Here is a 24488-nt window from a genome sequence, read left to right as displayed (position 1 = left end):
AACGATGAGTCCGTTACTACTTTATTTTTATTGCGAATACTTTGAAAGAAATTTGATTATATGAACATAAATTATAAAATTGAAAACTCTGATATATAAATGTTAGTATTGAGAGCAAAAGTATGAAATGTTATTTCTTAAAGTTATAGTATTGATAGAAAATGTTTCTCTTCTTTTTATTAGCCATGTAATAGTTTGCAATAATTCCGTAGTATTTTATTACAAGTAATAATTTCATGCCGGATATTCGCGATTTCTCTCAATTCACGTAGAAAACGGGTACAGATCACTGATTCATTAAAGGATCGAGAGGTTCTGTTAAACTTGTACTCGCACCACGTGTTTCGCGCATTTTAACGATTCGTGCAATAAGGTCAGTTGGGATTAAACGTATAATTTACCGGGGCAGGTTAAACATCGTTTGTAGAAAGCATCTCAACGGACAAATAAAATTTGAAAAAAAGTAATTTCTATATGTATGTATATCTGTATATATATATATGATGAGATGAAAGAAGGCGCGGAAGCCTACTTTGAAACCGTCCTTGACCTCCTATACATATACAGCATACGCGGAACAAGCTCCGGAATTCGTGATAAAACTGGATCACGTTCTTTTTAACTAACACAAAATGTGAAAAGGGTTTTATTTTTCAATGTGAACAAAGAAGTATCTTGTCGACGGTCGACGGAGAGAATAATAACGATAAAACCAACTGACGCGTCTCCTTATCAAACATTCTGTTTGTTATCGCGATGTTTTCCGAGCATGATAGCTTACAAGACGTCGCAACAAATCATTATATATGTGCTGCTTTCTCGATAGTTTTAGAAAATTCCTTAAAACAATTCTTAAAAAATACTAATAATTTTTTCTTCTTATTTGTTGCCTTATTTGGAGCCCGAAGATAGAATTCTTCTTAAAGATATATTATCAGTTTTTCAAAAGATGATACATCGCTTCTCATGTGTCAATTTTATTATGGCGTTTCACCATGTCAATAAGACATTGTGTTATTATTCTAACTCGTAAAACTTTGCATGTACAACTATTATATACATATTTGTGTTATACATTAGTTTATATTAAATTAATATTAAGTCTACTTTTTCTATAAATATGTTGGAATTTTTTATTTATTTTTCAGAGTTCTAATACCGCTAAAGATATCTCACATATCCAAATAAATAATTTACATTTTCAGGATATTATTAATATTAAATTTCAATTTAATTTATCCTTGTATTAAAATAATAACAGGTACTCGATAATACTAATATAAAACTGATTACTATTTCATATGTAAGTATGTGTGTGTTTTGTGCGCGCGTTTTTTGCATTTGATTTTCTTCATGTAGTTCGATCATTTTAATCATTTCGTAAGTTGTTTGTTATTTATTTTGTTCCCTTTATCAGTATTCTATGGAATCTTTTTTAAAAGATGACGATATTCGAAGCCCTTCTTCAGTAAGAACGGCTTGCACAAGAGAAAAATGATTTCTTAATCGAGTGGGCCTCTCATATATAAACGCGGAATAAACACTCATACTGAAAGCGCAAGTGATTTATTCGAAATTTAATCCGGCTAGTTGCCGTGTGTACGTGCGTGTGTATGTGTGTTTGGAGCACCTAATTCTGTCCATTCCAGCTTTGACATTTAAATATCAGAGAATTATTTGAGACTTCGTAACTCTCCGTAACTTACGAGTATCAATATCCAATTCCGAGAGGCGATTTTTTTCTTAATAAATGCACAATGCATTTCAATAAACCAGTTTTAGTTCAATCGATATTGAATCGTGGTAAAAATAGCAACGCGTTATCGCGACGTCATGATAAGTGATGTGCGCGAGGCGGCGAAATTATAAATAATTTGGGCACGTGCGTTGCGTCTAAATAATCTCGTTGAGACCTTCACTTAAAGCTGTATGTACATATTTCAAATCAATACATTGATACAAGGAGTGTTGTTAAAAGTATTCTTGTGTATTTTGTTGAAACGTAAGGAATACTCAAAGTCAAATGACGAATAACTCAATTAGGTGGGCCAATTTATATTAATATTAATGTATTATTCATCAATTTAAATCTATTCGTGTGTATTACTCTTATTGCAGATCCATTTATACTAAAAAAACTTTCACTTTATTACATAAATTATATAAATAAATAAATATATATACTTTCTAATTTCATAAATTTATTTTAATAATTTCTTTTAAAAAAGTTTTTCGATTTATTGTTGTAATTATTCAGTTATTTTTGCTAGATAATTTCAATTATAACTTTTATATACCTTTTTATTTTATATGTTACATTTTGATTATTTATAAAGTCTTATTTATAAAGAATTATTATTTTATTTAAACAATTCACGTATATAGAAACGCTTTATATGACTTTAAGCTTTTTTATTTGTGTTCATCGGAAACCTTCTTTGTATTAAAACGAAAGCCACGCGGCTGCCGACCTTAACTTTGGCCACATTCCATTAAGCATTAGATCATTAATCTCACAAAACCTATTGCCGTAATTCTCGTTCTAACAGCAATGCGCAATCATATATGAGCAATGCGCCATCACGACATCAACATCGAGTTATTAAGTGGAAAGTTGTTGACATTAGTCTTTCCTGTCTCTCATGCGTTATCTTAAGTAAATTATAGCTTCACGATTACGTATTCTTGTACATCACTTCAAGACCGGAAATATTTTATCTTTAATTTTTAGTAATTTACTGCGGTTTGTTTCACGGCTGTAATTTACGAGTGACATTTTTGCACATATTTAAAGCACGATAAAATGTAGCAAAGATGATTTAAATGTCGAGCAAGATTAGAATTGTAACTTCAAAGCATTTATGTAGCTAAGTACGTTTCCGTTATTAAGTTCATAAATTTTAATGTGGAAATATGACAAAAATATTTAAAAAATTTATATTAAAAAACATAAGAAATTATTGTAATGTAAAAAAGATACGGACCATAATAATGTATATAAAATTATGGTTAAAATAACTTTAAGTAATCAACAAAAAAATCGACCTTTATTTAATAAAAATTAACGCTGTTAATATTAGACAATCTATATTATTATTTAGATCCCAGAGATTATTGGTTTCGTACTAGAAAAAAGTCGTCAACTGGCATACCATTTTATTTTAAGATAATATTTCTTGAATAAAAATTTTATAAACATAAATGTAAACTAGAAAGTGTTCCCTATTAAAAGATGTAGCAGTTTTTATAATACTGTTTCATATTTTGTAATTATTAATGTTTCAGATACAGTATTGACTAATGACAATTAATGACATGTAATATTACAAATAACAGGTATGCTACTTTTACCGTCCATATTTTAACATCTGATCAAAATTTGATTCAAGACAATTTAAATCAGTTCTAAAACAGTATAATTAATTTTAGAAATTCAAAAATTAGATAGTTAAATCTGATGTAATTCTTGTTCTGCAATATTATTAAAAAATACGGCGATAGAATTACGAAAAGTTACATATTGAAAGATTAATGCCAATTTTCGATGATAATAAATCTGTTTCTGTCAAATTACACATCTTTGCTTTCTACTTCTTTTTCCAAAATGTGAGTGTAAATGTTTGTTACATTTTGACATTCGGTTAAAGAGAACAGACCTAACAAATACATTATCAATACAATTTGAAGACTTCCGTCTTGATTTGTCAGTTAAGAAGGCAAGAACCAGTCCTAATCTTGGTTTCTACGAACCTAAGACACCTGCCGACGACGACCCATGATTTTTGCTCTGTCATCGCGGCGCGCAAGAGCCTCGGCCCGCAAATCCTGACGAAGACGTTGGTTGTCATCGTTGCGGAATTTCGTCTTGAAGGTTCACGGTCGAGAGATCTCGATCTTGGTCTTTTGTGCGTTTCAAAAGAAGTCACGGGAGAGACAAGAGAAAGAGGAAAATGAAAATAGAGTAACACCACGTGGGAGCAACGCACCCTGAGAACTGGTCGTCAAGGAGTGAGAGTGGTACCATTTATATGGGCGCCCCTCCCCAATTGCTATCGGCGGCTCTCTCAAGAGACCCGACGACGCTTGGAGAGACAAGCCTCTCGCCTCTTTCAAGCTTTCTCCGCGATGAAGCGTGGAAGATCCCGCAATGGCGATAAACAAACAACTTGGGGTCATTTGTTGTCGAACACCTGATCGGACAACAAGTGCCACGTGTCGAATGCTGGAGCCTTTTGGCTGTATAGCTAGCTGCTCACTCGTGCCAAGTTAATTTTGCTTTTCACAGATTACTGGCAGAAAGAGAGAGATAGAGAGAGAGATAGAGAGAGAGAGAGAGAGAGAGAGAGACTCGCGTGCCGAAAAACCGTAAATCGATCAGTGTTTAATTTCAATAATTGTTATTGCGTAAATGCTGGTTAAACATACGAAAATGGTGCGACTAATGCGAATAATTTCGCAATTAGCGCGTGGTTAATTAATTCCACGACTCAAGAGATAGCATCAAACACGATGAGAGAGATGGGAGCTCGTTTATGTAATGTTAATTCCATCTTTTTCCTTTCAAGGAGGTAAATTATAAAGTAGAAGCTACGGATTCTGTCTAATTATTTTTGTGACTACATTTTAAAAATCATCACATTACTAATATTTCACTGTCGTATCACAATTATTATTGAAAATATTTATTTATAATATTGTTTTCTATACTATTGTAACTTATTATCCTTTTGAAACATGATGTTATAGAAACATAAGCTTTATGTACACATCTTCTGAAATTTGAAAATGTAAATGTCAATTTGAATATTATCGTTTATACTGACATATAGTTGATATCGTGCGATAATTATTTTCAATTTTTTAATAAATTCTTAATAAAAAGTCAATAAAGAAGTTAATAAAAATTTAAAAGTGTAATGGAAAAAATTTAGCAAGAATGAAACAAATTTGTTATAATCAAAAATAACATTTATTCTTCCAAAACATAAATAAAAAATATATGCATGTATAATAATTTTAAAATAGTAGAGAATTCTAATTTTGATTAATTTTCGAAAAATGAAATAAATAAAAATTAATAAAGTAGGTACAAAATGTATATAATAGATAAAAGATAAAGTTTAAATATTCTTCGCTCATTTACGTATCAAAATTCAAATAAATAAATCGTAACGAGACAAATTAAACATTGCCGAGACATTTTGAAACGCCAATTGGTCGAACCACAATACGCAAGCGGAAATGAAAGAACAGAAATAAAATGTCATGTGCGGTTGACACGTTTATTGAATAAAAAATGTTAGCATGGGTAATGGGAGCATTCAAAAGATTATTTAAGTAGTTAATTGTCGTGAGAACTCCGTACTTAAAGTGGTCATTGACTTCAAAAAACTAACCGATATCATTTTTAAGTTTTTTTTCAGTTTATAAATAAAAAATATTTCATAAATGTATATAAACAAATTTTATCATATTTAAGAAATTTAAGATGTTAGTCATAAATACTAATATATTTAAACATTTAATTTTAACTTTTTTATATTGTTTTACTTGTTCAATTAAATACTTCATTTATATAATTAATAGGTTTAAATATTTAACAAATATATTACTCGTACTAAAAAAATAATAATATATAAATATATAATAAGATTTTAAAAATTATAAATAATAATTAAAAGCAATTAAAATGCAAAGAAATAGTAAAATTATTACAAAAATAATTTAAATTAAATCAAATTATATTTTATTATTTAATTATTTTATTTAGTGATTTGCAGCAGCTGTATTTTATGTATAATATAATTATAATTTAAAAAAATAGAAAAAAGAGCAAGAAAATATATTTGTATAAAATGTAAGATAAAAATAAAAGAGATTATTATATTATTGTATGTATATTAAAATATTTATATTCCATTCCATTATAAATCTAAAGGTTGAGTTAACATGAATTAGGACTTAATGTACTTTATAAATGGATTCATAAATTGCTGCATAACTGATCGATATTTGAACAACCACGAATGTAAGTATGCACTTTGCGTTCACGTGATCACTCACTCGTTTAATCAGTTCACGGTCAATGTTTACGCGACGCGTTACGCACGATTAACACATACTCGAAAATATCATGTTAAGACATTTGCATACATAAAAAGCAAAAATTCATGTTAAATATGTAGCTCTATTACAGCTGTGTCGCTGTGGGACAACTAGAGATAGTTAAAAAATTTCGATGGCTATTCAACGCAGACGATACGATTGATTTAACAGATTTCACACGTGACTGACTTTCACGTGACTTTTTAAAAACACTCGAACACATTATACATAGATAATATAACACCGACGTATTAGCAGATGATCAATTACTTTAAAAAAGCACAAAGTGCAATTTAAAAAATTTTTGAACATTATTTTATAATATGTTTATATAATATACTTTATAAATTAATATAGGTAATTGATATAATTACAGCTAAATCAAACACAATGTAAAATCATAAAATTATTATATGTATAAATAAAATTATAAGATTATTTGAATTTGAACATAATATAAGAGAAATTTATTTAAATATTTTGAATTTTAAATTAATAAGTTTATTTGTAAAATTTGGCACAAAAATAAAAATGTTTCAAAGTTGTAAAATTTTATTAACATGTAATTTATTTAAATAACTAAAAAATTGTTCTTTAAAGATACTAATTATCTTTACTAATGCAAGCGAAATAAGAGACATGATGCTTTCGTCAGCACCATAGTTACAATTATTAATATACATTGCATTTGTTTGACAAAATTTAATTTATTATTTTATTCACACAGACGCATCCAGGTACCCTGATAACCCCAAATTCTGAAGACTCTAAATTATTCGTCCTTCCAAATGAGTGAAGAGAAAGAGGAAGAAAAAAGAAAATAAGATTAATTTTTATAAATTTAAAATAAAAAAGCAAAAATTACCGATGAAAAACTTAAATTTTTATTGTTCTTATTAAAAAATTCTTTCCCGAAATATTCCATTATAATTCAACGATAATTTCTACTATGCAACTGACCTCTCCTCCTTACTTATTTGCCACCGGCTGAGAAATAAAATGTCGAGCTTTCCAGTTATCTTATCGTTGCTTACGAGGTTTCTGTTCTTGTGAGTACGATAAATAATTACCTCTGTCTCTCTCTTTTTTATTTCTTTTGTTCTTATTTGCTCTTTCTCTTTTCTTGTTTTATAATTTTTTAAAATAGAATTATTAGCATTATTTTATGTTGTTTGTATTTAAAATATAAGAATCAAAAATTTTTTATAAGAAATGTTTGAAAAACTATATTTGAAGTTTACGCAAAATTTTAAATTTAATTTAGTAAAAAAAAATTCTCAATTGCAAACAGTTTAAAAATTATTAAACTAATAATATGCAACATTAGTTATACTTTATAAGAAAAAATGTATAAATCTAGAATATTGATATCTGATTAATTATAATATTACATACAGTACATAGTAACATAATCTTATATCATTATATCGAATTATATACTTTCAATTATTGTAGCCTTGATTCTTTTATAAGAATGTTTCATTAACACTAATATTATATTAAACTATTAATTAAATTATTTTACAATAATAAGTTAAATATCAGACAGATAAATAACTAACACATAAAGTAAGAAGTGCTATTTCTTGGTTAAAACGGACCTTGATACTTAAGAATTTTTATCAGTTATTAAAATTATTTTCATAAATTGCGGATATGATTGTCAAGCTTAAAATGTGGAGATAGACATAATATCATATTTCGACCGAGAACTGATACTTCCTCGATTGCATTTTGAGTCTGACATTTATATCTATATAATTTATATAAATAGGACTAACAAGTATATTTAATTGATATATAAATATTTTTAAGAATCTTTTTCAAGATTCGCTTCGATAGAGAAGAAGCACGTCTTCTTATTTCTCAAATTATTTTGTATCTCTTTTTCATATTTTTTATACTAATTGATTATTCACATATAAAAATATATTCCAATTTAATTGTTTAAGTTTTTACGTCTTAATAAAATTTCAAAATTACTATATGCAATTATAATTTATTTTTGTTTCTTAAGAAATGCTTTTCATTGATCGATAAAAATATAATTTCATAAATTTTCCTATACCACAAAATATGTTTTATCATATATCTTTTTTTAAACTTAAAGATTAATTCCCTTTTTTTATACGTTGATAATAATAAGACCAAACTGAATTATATCTTTGCGCGTGACTAATAAACGTCATTAAAGAGATGTGTAACCCAAATCAGTGAATTGTTAGAGCGACTATTACGTCAATGCGATTAATTAATCACTATGAATTTGCGTCGGCTTTGCATTTGTCACTTAAAATAAATTGTTTGTTTTTACAAAGCACTGTTATAGAGCTTCCAACGTATAATTTTAATCAATAAAAAAGCAATATAAATACAAAATATTAAATTAATTTATTTTGATTTATTATATTCTGTAGTACTAAATTATACATAAAATATATGTAAATAAATTTTTAAAACTTTATTTTAATATAAATATATAAATATTATGATTTATAAATTATGTACAAATATATCACGTATTTATGTAATATTATATATTTTTATCAAAATTAATAAGGCTACATTAAAAATTAGCATTAAAGTCTTACAGATTCCCTCAAGCACAAGCTAAAGAAAATTAGCACAATGCAATATGGAATTATTAAATCGCTCATCAATATCGATGTGATATCTGACGAACGAGTGTTTAACTCGCAACAAATTAGTACTTATTTCAGCATACATTATTAGCTCTTTCTTAATTTATCGGTATATTCTGATAATATTTGACCGTTCAGCGATTACAAAGTGATGTATCATTGACCTATTCGTCGCTGTCTTCCGCAGATAAATTCGAAATCTCCTCTTTCACGAGCCGTATGACGTCCAACGAATGACGATATTCAGGAAATTCAACAAACCGTAAACAGATTATATCCAGGGGGTCCAAAAATAAAGAATGTTGCAAAAGATAATTACTTAACATTATTCATTGAAAACTTTAAGTTGTTCAAGACCCTAAAATTCTCTTTTGTAGAACGAAAATTTATATTGATATATGTTGTACACTAAAATAACATAAAAATACATTTTTCATGTAACTACATTTTACAATATTTCTTTCATATTAACGTATTTATATTAATTATATTTTGTAATATAATAATATAAAAGATAAGATATAATTTATAATATTGCATATGTATAGAGCTCATTTTATTGCATTTTGAAATCCGATCTTAATTACTTCTTTTAAATTAGAAAATTTTAAATTTTTACTTGCAATAAAATATTGTAATACAACAATAAGTAAACTTTAAGAATTCAAGTAAAATTAAAAATACAATCATGTAATGTAGTTTATATATTTTGAAAAGCATTCAAAATCGAATTTTCAATACTTGTAACACTCAATAATTGAGCTATTTATCCTATAATTTTTTCTCATATCATTAGCATTTTTTATATACTATTTGTCTCTATATTCCACAAGATATACATTTACACACAGCTATATAGAAATGTCAATTATTTCCTTTTAAAATTTCTAAATTTTAATAGTTTAGTAAATTATAAATAGTAAATTAGAATAAATAAATTATTCATTAATTTTTTATCAATATCAATGGCACTAATTTAAAAAAAATTGCTAAAATGCTTAACGATTAGAACATATCTATGAAAAATCAGAATACCTTCTTTGAAAATAACCGCGTAGGTTTCCATCGAATCTACCCTTTGATCGATAAATTGAATAATTACTTATTCATTATCCATAGACAACGATCGATCTTCTTATTCCGTTACACATTGTATGGTATTTGCTAACATTATGTCAATCGAATGTTAAATCGGACTCTTTCAGGCAATAATTTGTTTAAAACTTTCTTTATATTCTGTTACATTAGTGTTAAAAGATTTTGTATCTTCATATTCTTCTCCTGTTTAAAAAGAATGACAGAATATGCATCCTGTCGATAGATCCTGAGTTTAGAAAAAACAAAAGATCGCAAGTTAACATATGCAATAAATGTAGATAACAAGCGCAAGTGATAGAAGACTGCAGTGAGCTAATTAATTAGACTGATAAGCATTCGTAGCACACGTGAGAAAAATTGAATAATTTTATAAGCCATACAATGTGTGTCGATAAACATGCATTTAATTATAGATAAGTCTCGCATGTCGACGACAAAGAGTCTCGCTTTTCAGTACCGTTTCTCTGTTCACGAACATTGATATATGACAATTACAAGAGAAATACTTATTCTACAAAAGAATGTTTAAATAATTTTAGGATAAATTAAATTTATTGAAAGCTGTAACTTCAATTATATTTTTTTCAGCCTTTCCAATCAGAAATTAATCTTATAATCATATCTTGATAAAATTTAAAGAATGAAAAATAATTGAAGTTCGAAAACATGATAAGCTGTAAAACAAATTAATGTGAAGCAAAATCAAATATCTCATACACAGCTTTATCGAAATGCTATATTGATAAGGTGCCGAGCAAATATTTATTTTATTTTATGTGAGAAAAAAATTAACATTTGTTAAAATCTTTCATTTTTTATTATTAAAATTACATGGATTATGCAAAGATAAATAGTCTGCTAAAATAAATCACACAATAATTTTTAGAATATTTGTCATTATCTTGTTAAGATTGCAAATTAAAACAAAATAAAACAAAATAAAGTAAATATTTATTTTATGTTGCTTCGTGATGCTCTTCAAAGTATAGTATTGTCAAGAACTGCAACAGCAAATCTTTACGTGGTTGACGATATTTTTAAAAAATAAATTGCAGTGTCACATGCAGCATTTCGCGCATTTTTATTTCTGTCACGTTACGTACGTTACGAATTTACGAGGTCGCGCGATAAAGTATACGAAGGCGAGTAAAGAGCGTTCTACTGACCTACACTAGCCATCAGCCAATGATCCTTATATAGATCCTTCAATTAAGGACTTAACCCCATTCAAACATATCTATAATTTATTTATCGATAAAATTAAAAATTCGCACGCTTTTCCGAGCTGCGTTTTGTCAGATTGAGGAGACAGCAGAAGAGATCAATGTCTTATATGATGTGTCGCAAAACAAAATTTTTTGTCACAGAGTTTCGTTTAGATCAGCAAACGCTTATCTCTGTAAAAATGTGTGCGCCAATGCATAGGCAGATCTTATATCCGCTGCAAAAATAGCGACTAACTGTAGTCTTTATAATCGATATTTCGATCGTTCAATGTAACAAGGAATATTTATTAAAATGTAAACAACCGGCATATTTCTGTATGCATATACATAAATAAAAATTCAATTTATATGTTTAAATGTTAATAAACATAAATAAAAACTCCATTTATATATTAAATATAAATGAAATTATTTGAAATGTATAGACATATACATATATGTGTATTTAAAGAATTTTATATACTCTATCTATATAAAATATGAATCTTTATATATTTTAAAAAATTTAGAACTTTCACAATTAAAGAAACTAACATAGATTTTTAAGTAATTTCTAGACATTACAAAAAATAATTTTTAAGGGTGGGGGCGTATTATTTTCTTAGCTTTAGGATTTTGTGTCTTTTTCCGTAGACTATCCGAATTTCAGATTCTAATTGTGTTAGACAGGTTTCATAGATGTATATTCAAATAAAAAGCTTCACGCTGAGCGGTGGACCAAATTGAAAAGAAGCCATGAAGTCAATCAAGAGCGTCAATCACGACTTGAAAGGAAGACGCTCGGGCGTTTAAGGAATTTTAGATGCACACACGCACACATGCACGTATACACGCATACATGTACGCGCGTACACATTCCTTGGTCTTCAATAGAATAAAACATATAAAGTACCGCGAAATAAAATGGAACATTGGCTGTTATAATAACTTTCACATATTTTTATTACCAAACAAATTAAGTTTCTAAAAATGATTTTGCAGTACACAAAACATAAGCGAATTTTTCAAATGGATTTTAGATTTATGACATTGTTTTCATTATTATGTTTATTATTACATTTTGATTAAAGCCCACATTTTGAATTTTCATTGATACTCGTTTTATAAAGCTCTAGAACCATATATTTATATTCACTATGTCTACTTCATTATTGATCGGGGGAGATACGTTGAAGTATAGACATCTACATTGTCGAGATTTGAATCGTTCACTTTTTACACCACTTCTATTTACACTCTTTTTTACCGACTGATAATTACTGTATAATATTGTACAAAAATTTAACTCGCAAAAATTATATTATCCCTTGTTTTTCCTAAAAAAATTGCCATTGCAAAATAAAAATATAATCTTGTCCAATTTGTCTCGTTAAAACATTGGGTCACAGAAACACAAGGTCAATTAGATTTCCATCGCGTTGGTCATAAAACTCTGTCTTATCGAAATCTGTTTTGTTAATTTTTGATGTCATATAAAATATTATTACGGGAATAATGGTCTATGTGCCAAGTTTCCGGAGTACTATTTGTTGCTTCTCAGGGTCGAACGAACAATGACAATGTTCATGCCAACTATTTCCGGCACACCATCACCAAGGGCATTCTGTACAAATCCGTTCCTCCACTGCCAAGACACCCATTTCTTTTGTTTTATTCGTGTAAATTAAGATAAAGACAAATAAAGTAATATCAACCAATTAAAGCAATTAGTATTTTATATATAACTTTGAATTAATTTAAAGATAAAAGATGACATTTGTAAAAAATGTAGATATAAAAATTTCCTTTCTTTATGAGTAAATACAAAGAATGCCTTTAAGATATATGTTATTAATGAGCACGTACACATAATACATATTACAAGAATATCAACAAATTCAAAAGGTAAATTAAATAAGAAAGTAAATATTACAATTGCAGGAAAAAATATGCTATGCTTAAAAACTGCCAAAAAATATCAATAGATTTATCAATTTTAGATCATAAAATTAAATTTTTTTTATCAATTTATCACATTCGGAATACTCAGATCGAAGGTTAAAGTTCATCGGTCAATGAACGATGCGACTCATTTTACATCTCTAGTCTGACAAACGTCAATAATCAATGATTTATGAAAGAAAAACGTACGCATCGTTTATTATATCGTAATCAAAATAATCCACGCACCTTTGCCAAGTATACGTAATTTACGAGAATAGAATATTAATACATCTGAACAGCGCTTTCCCGCTACATTAATAAATATAACACTTCTTAGTCAAATATGTTGGCGCAACTATATCATATTTGTTATATAATTTTTATAATTTTGTATAATAATTTAATTGTATCACAATTCTATATTTTTATAGAAATACTTCAAGTTTGCGATTAATACAGATATTAATTCAATATTTTCAATCATATATATTAATTTAAAATTTCTTAATATTTGTGTACTAAATAAAATAATAAACCATAATGTCACCCGGATAATAAAATGTTGATTATAAAATAATCACAAAATGTCGATCTCGTGATGTAATTGCAAAATACGATCATAATATAACACTGACTTTTTTTTAAAACCTCAATCGAACGTTAATGATAGAAGCTTAAGTATTTAAAGAATGCAATCATGTTGCCAAGCGTGATTTTTATTGATAGACACATACTCTTTTTATAAGTCTACATCTGATGCATTTGTATGCGTACCAATTCAACTTCCAAGAATTCTCTATGCTGTTCTTTATTTTTAACATGCAATTTATTTTGAATTTCCACAAATTTTATTCCGTTTTGCAATCTCATAGAATTTTCCGATATTTTAATTTATATTTTTTAATTCTCACAATGTGTTTATGCATCCTTTCCTTGGAAAATAAGACTGAATCAAAATCAAAACTTTCATTGTCAAATCACTATTTAAAAAATTACTCACACCTTCATAAAGCTCAGTCGTAAAAGTATACCTTAACTATACTATTTTAATATGCAGCACGAAAGATAATGTTTTATTAAGATTTTTATTCCTTTTTATTAGAAACTAAACGATGTTTTTATTTATTTAAACATTTACATAAACACGTCATTTAAGCATCATAATATTATATATTTTGATTAATCCCGATTAACTAACCCTATTGCAGAATATACAACTCGACCTCAATTTACTTCTGATACAACGAATAAGGGGAAAAAATTTTTTCTCTGCGAAAAAGAGTGTGCGGTTTTTTTCACGCGAAGGCACAGCAATTCAAATCTATGACACTAGACAACTTGATAAATAAAAAAAGGTACCTCGCCGACTTTCCGTCTCACTGTTGACGAATGGGGTTCATCCGCGGGGATGACACTTAGCACTGTGAGCAGAGATACGGAACACGCTGCCAGATGCTGTTGGCAGTGGCAATCCAATGCAACGTGGTACGATGTCAATGACGACGATGCATGCAGATATGTATATATATGATCCACAAAAATAGTGTCACGTGTGAGCGACAACTGTGCACCGGATGCGCTGGATGTACGCGGGCACGACGGCGTGCACAACGGCGAAGAGGTGCGTCATCCACTAGACGAAGGGGCAAGAACGTAGGCTTACCCTTCTTTATATATCCCCACCCCCACGTTCGCGAGAACGCATTCGCGTTATGCACCACGTAAGTACATCGGGCTGCATCTTTAGAGATACGCTGTTCTTATTTTGTACGGCATCGAGTTCGTCACAAGAAGAATAATAATATTAATGTGATAAAAATAAAAAAATTGAAAGCTTGTACGTAAGTTTGTTTTATTTGCCAATAGAATCCAGATTGGTTTCTAGCGATTTCGTGCACATTATGTCAACAAACGCGTAAATTATTTTAAAACTTTTTACCTTTTGGAAAATTAATAAATTTCACACACACACACACTCACATCGGTATATTTTGATCAACCTGCGCTAAATTATTTTTTATAAATATCTTGCACTTTGTATTTTATAGTTTTAATTGTTTAATTGTTTAAACATTCTTTTATTAATCTTTATTGAAAAAATTATCTTTCTGGTATAAAATAAATCTGCGAGGCTTACAATATATAGAAAAGTGTAAATGATGCCGATCTATGACAAATCAACGCTCATAAAACATTCGCTAATTTCTGTTATATTTGCTAATGCAACAGCTTAACACATTAATTCCTGGCTAAACATCCACAGATTGTTCTTTCATAATAGCATAAAATCACTAAGATAATACATGTTGCGGAAAATTTATCCGCATAACAGTTAGAACACAAAAGTTAGAACTAGTCGCTCTAAATCTTTGATAGCGTAAAGCTTTTGTTTTACGCTATCTGTGACAGTAATACGAGAATTACTCACCACAAGTTTTACTGAAATTTTAAGCCTATTTTGAACGATTTATAATTTGCATCAGATTTTACGATAGAATTCTATATTTATAATTTCATAAGCTGTGCATATTAATATATGTATGTATTTTAATTAATGTGATGTATAAATGTTATATTCTGATATTTTAAATAATTTTCGTATACAGGCAATATAAAATTATGATACAGATTATATTTTAAATAAATTTTAGCTAACAATTTTTATGATTCCTTTCTGATTCTTGTTTCCTCGGCAAAAATGTTTGATATAAAAACATATATAAATATACGTGGAATATGTCCATATATTTATACTAGTTTTTTTATTTGTAAAATTTATGTTTGATATAAAAAAATAAGTCATACTAAAAAGACAAAACTAATTAAAAAGATAATTTCCATATTGTTTCTTTTACAAAAAATTAAGTTCATACTTAGCTTTTTGTAAAACAAGCAATGCAAAAATTATATTTTTAATTAGTTTTTATCTTTTCAGTATGACTATTATTTCTTTATACCAAACAAAACTTTTATAAAAAAAGAAACTAGTATAAACAAACATGGACATATTTTATATGAACATTTTATATATGTTATATGAAAAGTTTTCATTGAATCTGATTCTTAAATATCACAAATTCATAAACTGCATATGCACCTTTGTCTTATAAATTTTTGGATTTTAAATTTTCAGTCATAGATCTGTGATCTTGTAGGACTTTCTATTCTTGGTGAAATTAAACAATATTCATAAAATTATAAAATTTTAATATTTATAATAAAATTGATTCTAATCTTCAACTTTTAAATCAATAAGAGAATTAGGTTCAAATTTTACATCTTATTTACAGACATTCAAATGTAATAATAAAATAAAACAATTTGTAAAAATTGAAATTTTTTAATGCGTTACCTTGAAACGTGACACATCTTTAATCTCGCATTAAACAAATCTTTGGGATAAGGCCAGCGCGCTAATCGCGTGAACGACGGCCAATTCGCCCATTCATTCGCATTTCGGGAGCATGACTAGTGTCACATGGCAGTCGATTGTCACGTATGTATACGCGACGAACTTGCTTGCACCACACGCGTGACACATTCTAACATGAGTGGGAGTGACTACAATCGATTGTATGTGACTGACGTTACATCGCCATGGTGACACGCGAAAACAAATACGCGCGATCGCATGGGACACGCTGACCCACAGTAAGCCGCACGAGTTCAGTGTGTCACGTATACGACAGAAAAGGACCGAGAGCTCCGTCAGCCTTCGACCTGCACGAGGAAAGCACGGCGAAAGCGCTCTCGCTAACGACGAATTTGCAGGTATCAAAAAAAAAAAACTCGAGGTCGCTCATGCGGCAATTTGGCACGTGCCCAGTTAAAATTAAGTTCCCCTCTCCCCCGCCCCCCACTTTCCCCCGAATAACTCAATTCACACCTACACGACAAATTTCGCGTTAATCAAAGTTATGATCGATGCTCGAACGGTCGTTTATGCGGCGAAAATGCTTTGGAATGTTTCAATCTGAATCTTTTGACCATTGAATATCAAAGATTAAAAAATTATCTTATTGTAATTATTTGTAATCCTTGTTTCTTGAATTTCCCGTATAAAAATGTAATATTGGACAGTATTAAATTTTTACCAGTAATTAATAGTTATTTTAAGTATTAAAAGCACCGTTGATAGTACTTTTAGTACTCAAAATAAGTAATGATTACTGGCCAATTTCTTACTGTTCGGTATTACATTTGTTATAAGGGTTTTCCCTTGATTTTGATGATTACTTTGGAACATTTCTGTAGCTACATGGGACTGAAATATCGTAGATTTTAGATTCTTGATTTTAGTAGTTTTCTTAAACGTTTAAATCAGGAAATCTTTATGATTTCCCGACCTTGCTGACAAGTTGACCGTTCTCGAAGTTCAATCTTGGTTTTTCTTGGATTCGATTGTCCTCGAGGCTACAAGCGAGTATAGTGTGGGTGCACTTTTTTTTTTTAAGAATATCATAAAAAGTAGCTTATCCGTGAATAGCCTTTTATCGATAAATTTATGCCACTGTGTTTCGTGTAATGCCACTCACTGGGACACACTGGCGCGACCCTCGAGTTACCTTGACCCAAACTCGACAGTTCAGTGTGTCACGTGCACGAAATGGATCGAAACCGAGTTCAGTATTCTCCTCTTGGGGGGCGGGAAAGTTTTCCTCAACCCCCAGTGCAAGTTCATATTTCTCAAACTCTTTCACGAGTTGCAAATTATCTTTTCCTGAAATCTTAATTTTCACACAGAAAGAACTGTCTTGCTAGAGTGCTTAAAAGTTTAGCTGAAAATCATTTTGTTAAATCATCAAAATAATTATGTAGGACGTTCAAGCTGATTATTAGAAAATGTCAAAACTTTTTGCAGTGTCGCTTCTCATGCTCGAACATTCTTCTGAATTATTTTGACGGCCCAACAAAGTTATTTTCAAATCTGTATCCCACTAAATTCTTAGATACTTCACCGTTCCTTCCATTTATAATTTTCTTTCTAACACTGATAATTTAATTGTTGGATTAATTAACATATATTCTTTTCAAATAATTAATTTTTCATAATCTTATTTTTCCATCCACAGGGACAATAAAGTTGCAACTATAGTTGCATACAGAATCCATCATTCAACGAAATGAAAGTAGAAATTAAGAAAGTAAGATAAATTATCAATAAATGCCACATATCATAATTATAATAATTATGTATGATAATAGTAATAATAATAATAACTCAAATTTATTGATTCCATTTTGTAATTAAATCCAACTGACGAATGTATATATGTTTGCTACGTTGTAATTAATTACTAAATTATTAATAAATATTAATTACTTATTACCTTGTGTGTACGTTATTTAGGACACTAATTAGAATAATCAATGATCAATTAAAATAAATCTTAATAATTTTTCTTACGATAGCCAGGCATATTATGAATTTCAAAATAAGATACATATATCACAAGCAAACACATCAATAGACTTGATTGTTTACGGAAGTGCGTAATTATTATCTTCGTAATTAACGTATTATTTTACATAGCGAGGACAAGCATCATGTTTTCCATCTCGTTTGAAAAAATACCTGAAGATTCTGAGAACAACATATTTTCTATTCAGGCGCGTTAGATCGAAATCAATCAATTAGAATGGCAAAAGGCCGAACATGTGTCACGAGAAAACGGAGTAAACATACGTAAGCATAGATATACATGAAAAAAAAAAAATTATTACAGGTGAAACGGGAAAAACAGAAGTGTATTGTATTGCATGTATACATTCATATGTTAATCTACGTTATATGTTAAGCCCCGCAACACCGTCGCGCGATGATATTTTCTGTGACATAAATTTAAATTGGCCGCAAACTGCAGTGTGTCGACACTCGACACGCGCATTGTCTTCCTACGTAATAATAACGGTCATTAAGAGAAGTCTGCAAAGGAAAAAAAAAAAGAGGTTCATATCGGTTTACTTGCGCGATTTTTCACAAGTCCGCGCCTGTATTTCGTTATTTTAGAAGGACTGCTCGGCAGATAAATCATTCCAATTTATTTGCATATCTGTGGGCGCGGTGCTCGGGACAAACGCTCGCAGATTAACGACTGGCGACAGTGTACTCGATGCATAAAGCTTTCATAAGATTCGACATTTTTCTATTCTCGCAATGTGGGTCAGTGTCGGCGACGGCTGGTTCATTTACTTACGGCACGTAACGAAAGATCGCCCTTGTACAGGCGTATCGTGCACGAATGACAGGACAGCTTATCAGGGAAATTAGCATTGCGGCATTGTTATCGAAAACTTTATCATCGCGGAAAAGTACTTGAAAAAAATGTTTGCGAATTGTGGAAAGTGAAACGCTTTCACCTAATTCTATTTTTTTATATTCTGATAGAAATCTAATTCGTTTGGATATGCTTATGTTTATAATTAAAAATTCATAAATTTAAGAATGAAAAAAATATTTCGTAAACTTAAACAACGATTTCAAAATTCAGTAGAGATGTCTTAGCTTCATAGTGCATTTGCAAAGCCAAGAACAATTAAAAAACAATGAAAAATGTTTTAAGAATGATTAAAATAAACGATTGAAATAAAAACAATGATTAAAAAATAATTTATTCACAGGCGTATTTAATTTTTAACGAGGGAATAGATAAATGACTTCTATACATACGTAGGACATAGAATTGTCACGTGGAGAACGGAAAGAATGACAACAAAACGGTCACACCAATTTACTATTATGAACAATTATGACATAAAACGCACGTGTCTGCAAGTCTTAAATAAAGATTCAATTCGTTAACACCTCGTGTTCATCTACAAATTATCCATTCGTTTTACTCACTTATCGTCCATTTCTATTCATATTCTAATATAAAAAACTTTAGAAAAATTTTCTTAAAAAATATAAAAATTCTTAGTTTGTATATGAATATCATACATACAACAACAAACAAAATAATTTACAAACTTGACTCGAAATAATTAAAAAAAAGATTTCAACGCAAAGATAAAAATTTTGGTTTAAGATTGGATAGACAAAAAAGATGCGTTATTTACTTTACGTGTTACAATATTTCATTATTCTGCCAGTATTAAAGGAATAAAATAATCTTGACAAGTGTATATGTACGTATGTATATACATAGTATCAATAAGATGTGCATCGAATGTACAGACGAATGCATCGAGCATAATTAAATACATGACTCAAGCACCTTGACTTTGACCACGTAAATCGCAAGTGTTTTCTTTCATTACAATAACGCATGTCACCATAATAATGAGCACAGATTTTTACAATGTTCTTTTAAATCCCTTGTCAACTAAATTATCATGATAAACTTATATTTTATTGTAACACATTCGTAAAATTAAACTTAAAAATTATATTATATTATAAGAATTATATTATACGAAAGAATAAGCATTTCGAATATTATACCAATATTCTATCAATTTTAACAGAAAAATCAATTAACCTGCCGTAAAATCAATCGACACATTTATACTTGATGAATAATTTTAGCTAGGGATAAGATCTATGGTAATAGTAAGGAAATCTGCAATTTACAACATGAAATTATGTAAAGTGGCTTCCAAATGTTCGAGGAAGAATAACATAGTGTTCATGATACATTTTCGTAATGGTTATACGTTGAAAAATATATGCTGATTATCGTAATTACAGTTCCTGCTTTATTACACCGCAGTGTTACTCAACGAATAGCCGCCATTTTTAATGAATCTATAGCAATTTTAACATTGAGAAACACTTCAAGGTCACGTTTTTTTTATCAACTGTCTAGTCTATTATCTTTTGTATATACAATATATATATATATATATATATATATATATATATATGTATATAACGTCACAAATAAATTGCATAATGCAATAGATATAAATTTATATTGTATAAATATAATAAATTTTTAAATAATAGACAACACAATTAAAAACGTTATTTAAACTGTATACTAGAAATAGGCTGTTATTTAAATATTATTTAAACACAAATCAAGAAAACAGAAAAAAATTATACTTATCTTTTATGCTTCAAAATTTTTAATTTAATCGGTTAACAAACTATTGTTGCTAAACCAGTCATTATATTTGAAGATAAAAAGACAAATAAATAAAAATTCAATACTAATTTTATTTATGTGTTTGATATAGACATTTCTGAAAAGTATAATAAAACTATTTTTCAACTAGTTCTTATCAAAAAAATTGGTAACAATAAATTAAATAACAATATGTTAAGCAAAATATTGTTACTTAATTTAGGCACCAAAAATTCAATCTGCATAATAAAAAAATAATCTTTATTCAAAATTAAATTCATTAACCACATTTTTAAAAAATATTAAATAAATTTTAAACTTAACTATATTTGCATGTTTAATTACATAATAGTACGTTCCAAACTTTTTAAAAAGTTTGTATTAAATAATTTGCATTTACGGAGTTATTATAAAATTGTCGGATTTTTGCGAGATTATAACGTGGAAACCGACCACCAGTTGCATTCTACCAAAGGACTCACCTTTAGGTTGGTCCACCGAGATGAGGGCTGCTTGTTCGAACTTTGCTGAGGTGTTCTAGGACGTTACTACCGCGATCTGCGATACTAGGCTCGGTGGTGGGTAACTCACGATACTTATGTAGGGAAGCTTTTCAGCGCAAGCGTCACTCACCTCCCGCTGGCCGGTTTCCACCTCTCCGTAATGGGCATGATTATCCCCACGATCGTACGTCCATCATAAATCGTTATATGTCGGAAATTCTTCTCGCGATACTCGCGAATCAAGCAAATTGGACACGCAGGAATCGACGGATCAAAGATTCCTTCCAATCAGAACTTCACGAAACAAAAGAATTCACGTAATTGAAGATCTATCTAGGCTAGTAATATCTTTGTAATACCAAAGATCATTTCCTTCCACTCTGTTGTAGATGGATTTGTGATAGGTCAAAATCTGAAGTAAAATTAAATTTTCTATAATTAAAAATCTAACGATAAAAATGTTCAATACAAACATTTTGAAAGCATTTAAGCGTTTCTTCCGGATTCTGAGAGTCATAGATTTTAAATGGATTTTATAATTTGCAAATTCTTTACAAATCGTTTAACATACGTATTAAAGCTGATCAAGATATTAACAAACTAAAGTAAATAACATAATCACGTCATTTTAAAAGACAAACAAAAGACTTAATGTATTATTACTCAGAATATATCTATACCTCACACGAGTTAACTAAAACACTTTTTTAAATGTTACTGAAATTTCAAGAAATTACGTAAAAGATAAGTAAACCATTAACTTGCATGCACAGAAAACAAGGTTTTACTAAACCGTTTAAAAATTTAGTTGAAAAAGTACAAACAAAAAAAAATTTTAATGAATCATCAAATTTTTATGGACGTTTAAGGATAATAAACAATGTTACAAAAAATTTTTTGACATTCCCGCTGAGATTAACTTGAACATTTTATATAATTATTTTAATAATCTAACAAAATTGTTTTCAGATTTGTATTTAGATTTTTTGTCGTTGTCAGATCTGTATTTAAATAAATAACGTTTTAATTAAGTATCTGAAAGAAGTATCTAAATACTTCTTTCGTTATTTATTTCGTGTGATAATCAAAAAGATTGTGCGTGCATTAGTAACTTTAATAACAAATATTAGATAACATCTGTTACCAATAGAATTGTATTGCAATACAGCATCGTTTATTAGAATTGAAATGTTACGTTATATTTCCTTCAGTTGCATAATACTCGTGTTATGCACTATCGTGATTAGTGATTGATATTGTTTGCAATAATGTTTTCAGATGTTTTCAATAACCTTTGTGATTCCTCATGCGAGGTTTATCTTCTCTATGCGCGTACAAGTGTATCGAGATACTTAATAAAAATTAGTATTACATGTGTTTCTGACCGTGTTTTACTGGTTGAAAGTGTTGTGCTTGCTAAACATTGAAGATAATCTATTCATATCACTTATAATTGCAAGTAATCGTTTTCACTTTGCGTCCTATTTGCTTACTGCATAATAACTGCTAACTCGCAGTTAACAAAATAGTATAAAATTTTGTTGTTTTGCTTTTGTTTTGTTTTGTTTTACTTTGTGTAGTACACGTGGTACTATAAATCTTTTAAGTCTTTTACTAGAGTCTTTTTAAACGTCAGTTATATAAAACATTTTTTCCATTTGCAGTAATTTTGTAAAGATACTGATCTCGTAGATTCTTAATATATTTTATTCATGTGAATCCAACCGCAACAACTTGATCATACCGCAAAATATATATTGTTCTTCATTTTTCAAGGAGAACCGGCGTATCATAGTTTTCTATCCAGCTCGTTTAAGGAAAAATCCGTTCGCTTTAAGACAAAAAGCTTGTTTTAGGCGCGTAACAAAAAAAATGCATTCTGACACAATTACCGTTTCCTTGTCTCATGCAAGGTGTGCCTTGTAATATAATTGCATTTTAAAGTAAAGAAAAAACAATGGTGAGAACAACTAAAATTATAAAGAAATAAATGAGGAACCACTTCTAGTTTTACTAAAAAAAACCTCTGCCGGAAAAAATAAATTCCATTTGCCATATAACGATGTGAACCATAAAGGAGAAACAAAAAGGAAGACAGAGAGACAGATAAATAGAAATTAATTAATTGGATTCAATTATAAAATTATTTTCGTTGTTGCGTGCTGCGAGGTTTTTATAGGTTCGAATGCCGTGACCAATTTACGGTAACCGATGGCAGAGGGTCAGTCGCGGGCGAAAAATTGAAGTTTGCGCAACCAGCATTGACCGTTAATGATCGTAATCTCGTCAGGGTCATGCGGAGACATGTATCCCTAATGCGGAGATGCACGCACGCAAGTAATACGAGCGCAGTTCCGTCATACTCCTGTACGTGGAAAAGTTGCATCGTAAACTAAATCGTCAATTAAGCGATTTATATTCGACATCGCAAATATTTTTATCTCCTTTTCCCATTTTTCACAAAATCATTCCAACCCTTCGCAAAGAACACAATACCATAATAAGATCAAAATGACATTGAGTAGAAATTATCTAAAAAAAAAGTTATTATGATTTTACTTGGTATACTTTTAAAGATTTTGTAATGAATTTTTGATATAACAATGATTTATTTAATTAAAATTACTTTAATAATGTTTTAAGTCTGCAATACTAAATAAAAGTTATCGAAAATTAAAAACTGCAAACTTCAATTAACGACAAAAAATTTTGATTATAAATATCTAAATTTTAGCCATCGATCGTTTTGCAATCAAATTAAAAAAAAAAGAAATGCAGCTTGTAATGGTTATACGGAGAAAATGACCCTATTAGAAAAATAACTTTTAAATATGTATGTGTTATATCAAAACATTACTAAAAATGTACAAATTCATTGATTATTCTATAATTAGATTTGAATATCTGTGCAGTAAAATTTAA

At 29.0% G+C, this 24488-nt stretch overlaps 1 protein-coding gene and 1 long non-coding RNA gene across 3 annotated transcripts in view; one reads left to right on the top strand and one right to left on the bottom strand.

The window, feature by feature from the left end:
* The window catches only part of LOC105838474 (glutamine synthetase 2 cytoplasmic), a 33000-nt gene extending 11311 nt beyond the window's left edge, over positions 1–21689 (bottom strand). Inside the window, exon 1 of one of the 2 annotated variants that reach the window (XM_036283524.1) lies at positions 21546–21689. Coding sequence is in view for 1 of the 2 variants with exons in the window: in XM_036283523.1 (XP_036139416.1) it covers positions 3751–3848 (98 nt within the window). In the remaining variant the exon portion in view is untranslated. Of the gene's footprint in view, positions 1–3750; positions 3979–21545 lie in introns of those variants that run through there. The other variant, XM_036283523.1, reaches the window with a different exon arrangement.
* Positions 15934–19988, top strand: LOC114255238. The gene is made up of 2 exons (XR_003626550.2): positions 15934–16765; positions 18067–19988. It is a non-coding gene; the product is annotated as an uncharacterized LOC114255238 (long non-coding RNA).
* Positions 21690–24488: the final 2799 nt, after the last annotated feature.

Source organism: Monomorium pharaonis, chromosome 2, assembly GCF_013373865.1.
Source record: "Monomorium pharaonis isolate MP-MQ-018 chromosome 2, ASM1337386v2, whole genome shotgun sequence".
Classification (NCBI taxonomy): domain Eukaryota; kingdom Metazoa; phylum Arthropoda; class Insecta; order Hymenoptera; family Formicidae; genus Monomorium; species Monomorium pharaonis.
Note: the sequence above shows the minus strand (reverse complement) of the source record. Positions and strands in the feature narration are given on the sequence as shown.